Source organism: Pteropus alecto, unplaced genomic scaffold (genome assembly GCF_000325575.1).
Source record: "Pteropus alecto unplaced genomic scaffold, ASM32557v1 scaffold110, whole genome shotgun sequence".
In the NCBI taxonomy this organism is placed as follows: domain Eukaryota; kingdom Metazoa; phylum Chordata; class Mammalia; order Chiroptera; family Pteropodidae; genus Pteropus; species Pteropus alecto.
In genome coordinates this window covers 285,376-295,144 of record NW_006431920.1, presented here as the reverse complement: position 1 = coordinate 295,144, position 9,769 = coordinate 285,376, and the positions used below count along the sequence as shown (strand labels likewise).

General features: G+C 48.6%; 1 protein-coding gene across 1 annotated transcript in view; it reads left to right on the top strand.

Moving 5' to 3' along the window:
- Nucleotides 1–9,769, top strand: part of INPP5D (inositol polyphosphate-5-phosphatase D) — a 111,841-nt gene that overhangs the window by 87,202 nt on the left and 14,870 nt on the right. Inside the window, exons 18-21 of the mRNA XM_006906622.1 lie at nucleotides 2,185–2,266; nucleotides 5,749–5,838; nucleotides 8,043–8,156; nucleotides 9,387–9,469. Of these exons, the coding sequence (XP_006906684.1) occupies nucleotides 2,185–2,266; nucleotides 5,749–5,838; nucleotides 8,043–8,156; nucleotides 9,387–9,469 (369 nt within the window). The remainder of the gene's footprint in view (nucleotides 1–2,184; nucleotides 2,267–5,748; nucleotides 5,839–8,042; nucleotides 8,157–9,386; nucleotides 9,470–9,769) is intronic.

Genomic DNA, 9,769 nt, shown 5'->3' with positions numbered 1-9,769 from the left:
TTCCCTATTCCCTGCCCTATCTGGCTCTTCCTGAGTTATAACCTTTTATAATCAACTGGTAATCTAGCAAGTAAAAAAGAAAAAACAGTGACAATTTGTCAGCATCTGTGAAACTACACATGCACCTACCCCATGATTCAACAATTCCACTTTGGTGTGTACCCAAGAGATATCAGTATATTTTGTCACAGATACGAGAATGTTTATAGCAGCTTTTTAAAATAATGTCTAAAACCTACAAACACCTCTACTTCAGTCAGCAGTAGGATAAGTGTGGGATAGACATACTCTGCAACGCAACCACGGTGCCAACATGAAAGAACTTCTACAAGCGACAACATGGTGCAAGAAGCCAGACACAAGGAAATTTACCGTCGACCACTGAACAACGCAGGAGTTAGCGGTACCGTGCAATCGAAAATCTGCACGTAACTTTTGACTCCCCAGGACTTAATAGCCTACCGTTGACCAGAAATCTTACTGATAACATACCCAGTCGATTAACACATATTTTGTATTATATATATTACATACCGTAATCGTACAATAAAGTAAGCTGGAGAAAATAAAATGTTATTAAGAAAACCATCAGGAAGAGAAAGTACATTTACGGTAGTGTACATATATATGAATTGAAAAAAATCCACATATTAGTGGACCCCTGCAGTTCAAACCCACGTTGTTCTAAGGGTCCACCGTATACTGAATAAGTCCATTTACAAGTTCAAGAGCAGGCAAAATTAATCAATGGAGACATTAGATGCAGTAGTGTTCGCCTCTAGGAGGTGATATAATTGACAAGAAAGGGACATGAAGGAACCTTTGGGGATGATGGAAAATTTCCGTATAGTGACCTGGGTGGTGGTTAAATGGGTGTATACAAATGTAAACATTTCTCATGCTATACACTTAAGATTAGTACACTTTACTATATCTAAGTTGTACCTTAAAAAAAAAAAAAAGTAAATGGGCAGTCTAGAAGTAGAGGCAATGAAAACAGAACATTCTTGAAAGACAATTGGTAAGAAGAAGAAAAGGAGATGGCAGGGGTAGGCTCTTTTAGGGCGAGGACCTTTACATTTGTAGGCAGAGGAGAAAGAGCTAAAACTTAAGGTGATAAGGGTCAAGAAGGATTATTATCATTGCCAGGTCGCCTTGTCTACCACGCCCCGCAGACGTCTTGCTTACCAGTGTAGCCTGGAGAGGGCTTTTCATAGTACAAATTGTTTGAATGGTTGGATGGGTAGGTGGGTATGTGTATTTATGGGTGGGTGGGTGGATGGATGGGTGGATGGGTGGGTGGATGGGTGGGTATGTGGACAGATGGATGGATGGATGGATGGATGGATGGATCAGTAGATGAATAAGTAGATGGGTGGGTGGGTAGATGGATCAGTGGATGAATAAGTATATGGGTGGTGTATTGGTGGGTGGGTATGTGGGCAGATGGATGGATCAGTGGATGAATAAGTAGATGGGTGGGTGGGTGGATGGGTGGATGGATGGATGGATCAGTAGACGAATAAGTGGATGGGTGGGTGGGTGGATGGATGGGTGGATGGGTGGATGGGTGGATGGGTGGATGGCTGGATGGGTATGTGGACAGATGGATGGATGGATAGATGGATCAGTGGATGAATAAGTATATGGGTGGTGTATGGGTGGGTGGGTATGTGGGCAGATGGATGGATGGATCAGATGGATAAATAAGTAGATGGGTAGGTGATGGGTGGGTAAGTATATAAGTGGACGGACATGTGAATGGGTTGGGGGGGAAACGTGGCTGGAGTATGTTATTAAAGTAAGTTGCTGGAGAGGATAAGTAGAGACTGGTTTGCATATACAGGTGGAGAGGTTCATCTGAATCAGAAAAGAAAGTAAGAGAATGTAAAAATTTAAGAGACTATGAAGTAGTGAGGAGGGCAGGTAAGAGAACACAGCCAGGTAAATCACTCTTGTTCAAAAGCCGGAGTCCAGGGTGTCTGAAGTGTGGATCATGGCAGTGGGGTTGGGTCTTGAGGCAAGTGAAAGGGCTTAAAATCACCGGTTGTGGAAATTCTATAAAGAACCAACAGCAGATGAATTCGAGGATGACCCCAGTTACGAGTTAATTTTTCCTTTTACTGACCGTGCTTTTTAGCATGCAAAGGAGCCTTTTACAAAGCTTGTGACTTTGATTTGCAGATGAAGTACAACTTGCCCTCCTGGTGTGACCGAGTCCTCTGGAAGTCTTACCCTCTGGTGCACGTGGTGTGTCAGTCCTATGGTGAGTGGCACGCTGTGGGGTTTGACTGACTGCCATAGACTAAAGGGCTTCCGTCTGCCCATCAGTAAAATGGGAGCGCACTCCGCAGCCCCGGCCCGATGGGCTGGAGCGGCTCCTCCTCTCCCATCTTGGGCAGCAACACGGTCGCTTCTGGTTGGAGAAACGTTTGAATTATGGAGCACTTTTTAAAAAAAGAAATCCAGATTTTTTTTTTTTTTTTTTTATGAAAAGAGCATCTGACGTTTGAACCATATGAAAGTGGTGTTTTCGTGGGTCAGAAATAGTTTGAATACTGGAAATTCACATGGTTCCACCTTATACATATCATAAGTATACACACATGTATTGGGGGAAAATTTAAGGAGAAATGGAGTTAAAATGATGGAAAAGGGATAATATGCAATACCAGAGTAAATAATTATTGAAAAGTTGTCGAAACAGTTAAATAATTGTTGACCCTAGAAGTTTAAGATATACTGAAGGAATTCTCGATTGCCTGAGTCCTCATTCTTAGAAGCTCCTTGTTAGTTCTCAGTATTTGGAACTACTCTGCTCTATGCACTTAAAAATTCACGGAGCAGAACTGCTTGCAACACATTACTGACTGGGAATTGTGGTATCATTTTTAAAACATTGCAAATTTCCAGATAATGACATGCAAAGGAGGACCAACCCCATCCCCAGCATGTACCTTATGTGACCAAGTCACAGGCCAAGAGCCCCGACGGGCCGCTCACGACCCCAGGCCTGCCCTACACCTGAGGCCTCCAGCCTCAGTACTGCCCAGTGGCCAGCTTTGTGACTCCCACGCTCTCTCTGGGGATCAACAAATTCCCACATTAACTTACGTCCCATAACTGACTTCCACAGCTTTCCATCATGCCTGCCTCACACTGCCCGGAGGAACTGGGCCTTCTACCTTGGATGGTTTGAGGCATGCAGCCTACACCCCCCAACGCCTGAGCTGTCCCACGGAAGTGACTTCACTAGGCAAACATATACACCTTTAGATGTGCGGAAAGACCGCCCACCCCATAACCACAGCCAAAGAATTGTTTCACCTTCAAAACCTCCAAAGGCCTGAATCCCACCTACCGCCCGCATCCGCTCGCTTATATATTACATCCTCAGCCCTGCCACACCTGAGCCCTCCAGGCCCGTGACCCCCGCTAGGCTGGACGCCACAGTCCTCACACCGGCCTCTCTCGGTGGTGCCTCTCTCTCCCACACCCTGCAACTCCTGCTGATTCTTATCTCCAGGAAGATTCAACTGTCTGCCTTCCTCAGCCAGCGCTGAAGAGATTCAGGAGAAAGGGGTGGCTTGTAGGATCACCGCTTTGAATCTAAACTTGGCTTTCAAGATGGCACCATAGTTGAGGTTTTTAGGAGAAAGGAAGGAGGTTGGTCTGGAAGTGGCATTGGGGAGCAAGGAAGACACACCTTCCCCCTCTCTGGGCCCATGGATGGGGCCAGAGGGGCTCAGCGTCTCCCAGGAAGGGCTGGGTTTGGACCATGAAGGGAAAGTTGAGAATGTGGGGAATTTTGCTAATGATGTTTCACTGAATGTTTGGGGGCGCTGTAGCAGGGTTTAATGAGTTGCAGGTGGGCAAGACATGGGGAAAGGAAAGGCAACGAATATCCAGAGCTCGGGAAATGAGGGTCGACTAGGAGCCGAGTCTTCTGGTGATTGACATAAATAAGATGAGTCAGCTATCTATTGCTGTGTAGCAAACTACTCTGACATTTAGCAATGGCCTGAGATTCTTTGGACCGAACTTGGACGCTTTGTTTGGAGTCATCTGGGCACACTCAGGCCGGGAGCCCACTCAGATCTGGGCTGGCTGATGGTGGTAACTCAGCCATGAGTCTCTCTTTATCCAGCAGACTAGTCCATTCAAGGCTTCTTCCTGGTCCCATGGTTCCCAGCTGCATGTCTCAGATGTGGAAATGCTTTTTAAGTCTCTGTTTGCCTCACACTTGCTAATGTCCTATTGGCCAAAGGAAGTCACATGACCAAACCCAGACTCACTGTCGGTGGGGGGAGAGGGGGACACGTAGAGTGTGGCTGCAGGGGAGCCACCACCCAGGGAACGGTCCGCCTCCCAGGTTCCAGGGCACAGTGAGTGTAGCGCTGCTGCTACCATGTTCAGTGTATGTCTGAAATATTTTAAAGAACGTTGAAAAGAAAGCCTGCTTGTCCACCTTGAAACTGCTCCCTGGAACACCCCTTCGTCCACGGCCACCACAAACGAGGTCCGCACGCAGCCCGACTCCCCTCCTTCCGTGCTCCTCTGCTTCACGCAGCACCACCCTCTCACCGACTGCTTCCTGTCCACGTCCAAACGCGTTTCAGGCAGGGGCCCCTCCTACCTGCTTCCCTCCCGTCTCAGAGGAGGGATGTCCCCCCTTTCCAGGCTAACCTTTTCACCTGGGCCCTTTACTTCCTTCCCTCCTCCTCCCAGGACCAGTGTCCCTGCTCTTCCTTGTCATTCTCTTTCTCCATCCCATCTCATTGTCGTCTCTATTTTTCTGATGGTTGTTAGCGAGTGAGCATTTTTTTTCATATTTATTAGCCATCTGTGTGCGTGTGTGTGTGTATGTGTGTGTGCGCGCGCGCACGCGTGAATTTTCTGTCCATATCTTTTTGGGTGGTTGCCCAAAAGAGAAGGATGTTCCTCTTTTTCTTGCCGATTTGCAAAAGCTTTATAGAAAAGGACGTAAATCCGTTTCATTGCCTTCCCGTCTCCTGGGCTGTTTTTCCTTCGCCCGTTAATGGCTGGCACGTCCTGGAGTTTCCAGCTCGGCTCTTCTCATCCTTCATGTCTTCCCCGTGAAGCCCAAACCTCCTCGTGGCGTCTGCCTCCCCCTAACCTCATGACTCTAAATCTAAAGATAAATCCCCAGCCCCGATACCCAGCCAGACCTCTCCCCGTGACTCGATTAAAAGCACTTAGAACTCGGTATTTCTAGAACTGTGTTCTTTCTCTTACTCCCTGCAAACGTGCTCTTCTGCATTCTCTTCTCATCCAAGCCCCAAGCTCCTTAAAAAGGTTGTCTACACTAAGTGTCTCTGCTTCATGACCTTCCATTCTGTCTCGATCCCGTGAGTCACTGCGGGGTGGGGGTGGGTGCCATCTCTCTTACCGATGAGCTCAGTGACCTAAACCCCTATCTCCATACAACAACGTACGTAGACCAGAAAAACCTCTACAGTTCACATGCCACAATCTAGTTAAAAACTCATGAGTCTTTAGGAAAAACTAGCACAGGCACATTTTAGCCATGGAGGAGACAGTGTCACACGCTTTCGCTGAGACTTTCGAGTGTGGTTGTGGAAGGTCGGTGGAATGACAAGTGCGAAACCGTGAAACTTCTGGAGGTTTCCATAAGAATGAGTCTATTTCTGCCGTGGGTTTGTCATCCTAGGCTTGACCAGAAGAGTTTCTCTTTCTCTGCTCAGAAATGCCTTCCCTCCCCTGCAGGCAGCACCAGCGACATCATGACAAGTGACCACAGCCCTGTTTTTGCCACATTTGAGGCAGGAGTCACCTCCCAGTTTGTCTCCAAGAACGGTAAGCCATAAGCAGCGTCCGACCCTCTGTCTTCACGAAGAAGGACACCCTGTGTGCTCGTCCCCTGCTTGCTGTATCAGTCATCTGCACTGGACAAGCCTCTCATCAAGTTCACGGTCTATCAGGCGGGTCTCTTCACGTCCACACCGCATCACGATTTCCATCCAGAGCATTGTCTTGCTCTCCGACAAATATGTTAGCTTTTGAAGACTCGGTTCTAATACAGTCTTTAAAATCGAGTGAATGAGTATGGCACGTCTGCCACCAAAGATGATTCTAGGTGGGACCTAGATGACCATTTATTTATTAGTAATGCATTTATTTTAATGGGTTTTTTAATTGGTCTCTTCTGCGTGAGGCAAGCCACACTGATTTCCAGTCAGCCTTATGCTAGACCTTCTTATTTAAATATGTTTATTTACGTTTAAAAAGTGAGTCCATGGAAAGAGAATGATGAGTCAGTATTAGTGCAGGTGTGTGGTGGGCAGAGCTGGTAAAAACTGAAGCTGGGATGCAGGTGACTGAGTTTAGGGAAATGCTGAAATAAATAATACTTAGATTTGCAGGTAATTTTTCAAATAATCCAGCTCAGCTGGTCACTGGGCCACCTTGTCCCACCAGGGGCTTGGTGTTCTCTGTGGCATGTCCAGCTCTGTTGTCCAGGGAGCCATGTTGTCACCTTCTCTGCCCACCCCCTGCTCTTGTGGTGGGCAGACAGTCCAGGCTCATTTAGAAAGGCCGAGTAGGGGGCCCGGTATAGGATAGAAAAGCCTGTGTCACTCTGTGTCCTTGGTGTGTGACGGCCGTAGATGAGGCTGGAACACATCTCCATGCTGTTGGGTCTAAGGCTCCTCAGCAATGTGACCTCCCCTCCTCACGCGGCCATGACCCACCATCCTGTCTCCTTCCTAGCTCTGGCCACTGTGCCTTTCTAGAACCTTCCACAACTCCTACCCATCTCCCCTTTCTCTGAGCTTCTGCAGCATTGATGGGTGGCCCATGCCATCACACCCTTGATAAGCACCCTCGTTACATCTTCAGTAGCAGGCTTGCATTCCCTCCACTGAGACTCAGCCCTCAGTAGGTGCTCACGAACACCAATGACCTGGATCAAGCATTGGTCGAACGTCTACCTAAGCAGAGCCTGACCTCGGAGCTGTGGGTCTTAAAAAGGGAAAGGAAAGCTAAGTGAAATAAGCCATACGAAAAACAAGTACTGTATGGTATCACTTTTGTGCGGAATTGTTTTTTAAATCGATTTCATAGAAACAGAATAGAATGGTGATTGCCAGGGACTGGGGTGTAGTGGCAACGAGGAAATATAAGTTAAAGGGTCCAAACTTTCAGCTATAATGAGAATAAGTTCTCGGGTTGTAATATCCAGTATGGGGACTGTAAGTAATAACGCAGTATTGTGTACTTGAAATTCGCTGAGAACAGAGTCTCACCACACCAGAAACCAAAAACACAACAACCAGTTAACTATGTGAGGGGTGGATGGGTGTGTTCATTATCTTGACCTCGGTAATTGCTTCACAATGTATATCAAATCATCACATTGTGCACTTGAAATACATACGATTATACTTGTCAGTTATTTCTCAATAAAGCCGGGGAAAAGAAAGAAAAGAAGGAAGGATGAGAGGGACAGAGGAAGAGAATGTCTCTCCTCGCTCCCAGGTGGCTCAGAATTTATCTGGAAGGACAGGACACCTGCTCAAAGCCAGCCTGAAGAAAAAAAAAAAAAAAAAAAAAAAAAAGTGTCGTCTAAATATATAGCATTACCAGAAAGTTAACTGAATAGAAATGAACCAAAGGAGTAAAGGGAGGGGAGTAACCGAGGAAGGAAGAGCAGGTGTCCCTTGCGACCTGAACTTAGAAATGAGATGAACTTGAGTACGGAGCAGCCGAGGCATGATATAAGCTCTCTTTGCCCGAACTGGGGAGGTAGTGAGCTTAGCACTTGACCCTTGAACCTTGGCTCTTCCCGCTCTGCTCCCTGCCAGTTGCGATTCCTCAGAGACACTATTAGCATAGTGGGGACACTCAGTGTGCATGGGTGGGACTTCAGGGAAAACCTCCCCTTCCCCTGGACTCTCATCTTCCCCTGGACCTCAAGAAGGAGCTCCATTTGCGGGGCTGATGTGAAACGCTCCACCTCCAAGTACTCTGTGGAACTGAATCTCTGTTCTCACCTGTTCCAGGACCCGGGACCGTGGACAGCCAAGGGCAGATCGAGTTTCTCAGTTGCTACGCCACCCTGAAGACCAAGTCCCAGACCAAATTCTACCTGGAGTTCCACTCAAGCTGCTTGGAGAGTACGCGGTCTTTGAGCCTCCTTTTGGTTGGGGCGGGCATGGCTCTTCCTCACAAGTGCTTCTCCTTCGTTTATGGCACTTTGCCCCATTTCTCCTCTCTGGGAAGGACTGACTGATGGGGGGACCACAAGAGGGGGTCAAAGAAGTGGGCTGCAAGTGAGGGCCCAAGGGGACACCCAGTGGTGGCGTGCTGACCCCTCAGCCCCTTGTAGGCGACTGGGCACCTGGATCCTCTCCTTGCCCCTCAGGGCGGTATAGCCCACTTGAGGGTCCCCCCAAGCTGGGGCTTCATCTCAACAAGAGGGTGAAGATCCAAAGCTTCTAGAGGCCGGTGTCAGGCCCTGAGCAGCTGCTGGTAGCCGCCCATTCTTCCCAGGGTCCTCAGCTCTCTCCTGCACCACAGGCTTCTTTCCCCGGAGGTCTGGAGCATCTGAGTGCAAGCTCGAGACAGGTGGCCTCCTCTGGGCCAGCAGTAGTTAGCACAAACCGTTTAGGAAACACTCCTAGGTGACATTCCCAGGCATGTTGTCTAAAGCTGTTCCACGGTGAGAAGATCCAGCTCTCCTGGCTGAGACGGTCTGGGTAGTGGTGATTGGACCGGGGCGGGGGAGCGGGGGTGGGCCCTGCAAGGGATCAGCTCCGCAAGGGATGCCGGATACTTCTAGAAATCAGGAGGAAGACACGTGCCACCAGCCCCCTTCCTTTTCCCACTCACTGGGGCTCAGTCCTGGTGACAGGCCCGCCTTCTCCATGAAGTCTCTAGGCCTCGGTTCACCAAGCAGGGGCAAAAGCACTTCCAAAAATGATGAGGATTTTTGTGTGGGTGTTTTTAATAAACTATCGAGACATTTGCATACATTTCTATGGAAACAGCATATTAGGAAGCTTAAATTAGCATTTCAAAAGGCTGCTCTCCTGAGTGGCGGGGGAGAGCTGTCATGTGTCCTCATCTCCCTGCCTGCAGAGTGATGGTATTTTTGTCGCCAGGTTTGTTGCAAAGAGGAGCCGAAAAGAAGGGGGAATCTCTAATTTTTCCCCAAAATAACTAAACCGTGTTGGCAAATGACCATCCCTGCACCAAAACAGAATCCCCAACGAGCCCGACTCCCAAATGTGCTGGGGTCCCTGCAGAGGGAAGAGGCAGGATGGTCTGGGCGGGATGACCCTAGGGATCTTTTCTATCTGGTTCTCGTTCTGATCTCTGAACACCGGGCTTCTCGTCTCCGACAGGTTTCGTCAAGAGTCAGGAAGGAGAAAACGAAGAAGGAAGCGAAGGGGAGCTGGTGGTGAAGTTTGGCGAGACCCTTCCGAAGGTAATTCAAGGACAGCACGTCCCCAGGGAGGATTTGCAGTCACCAGGCCAGCAGTGCTAGGCAGTGGCAGAGCTCCGGCCAGGCCTGACCAGAGGGAGCGGGCATCCCAGGGGCCAAATGCGGGAGAGGCCACCGCAGACCTGCCAACCTGTAGGCCTCACTCTCGTTCAAGGCGATTTATGGCCCACCTTCCAGTGACGGTTAAACATATATCAGTGCCTAGAGGCCCTAATAGTCCTAAATGGATTTCAATTCCTGTGATGGATCGTGGCAGGGAGCTAGAAGTCGCGCCTGACCATG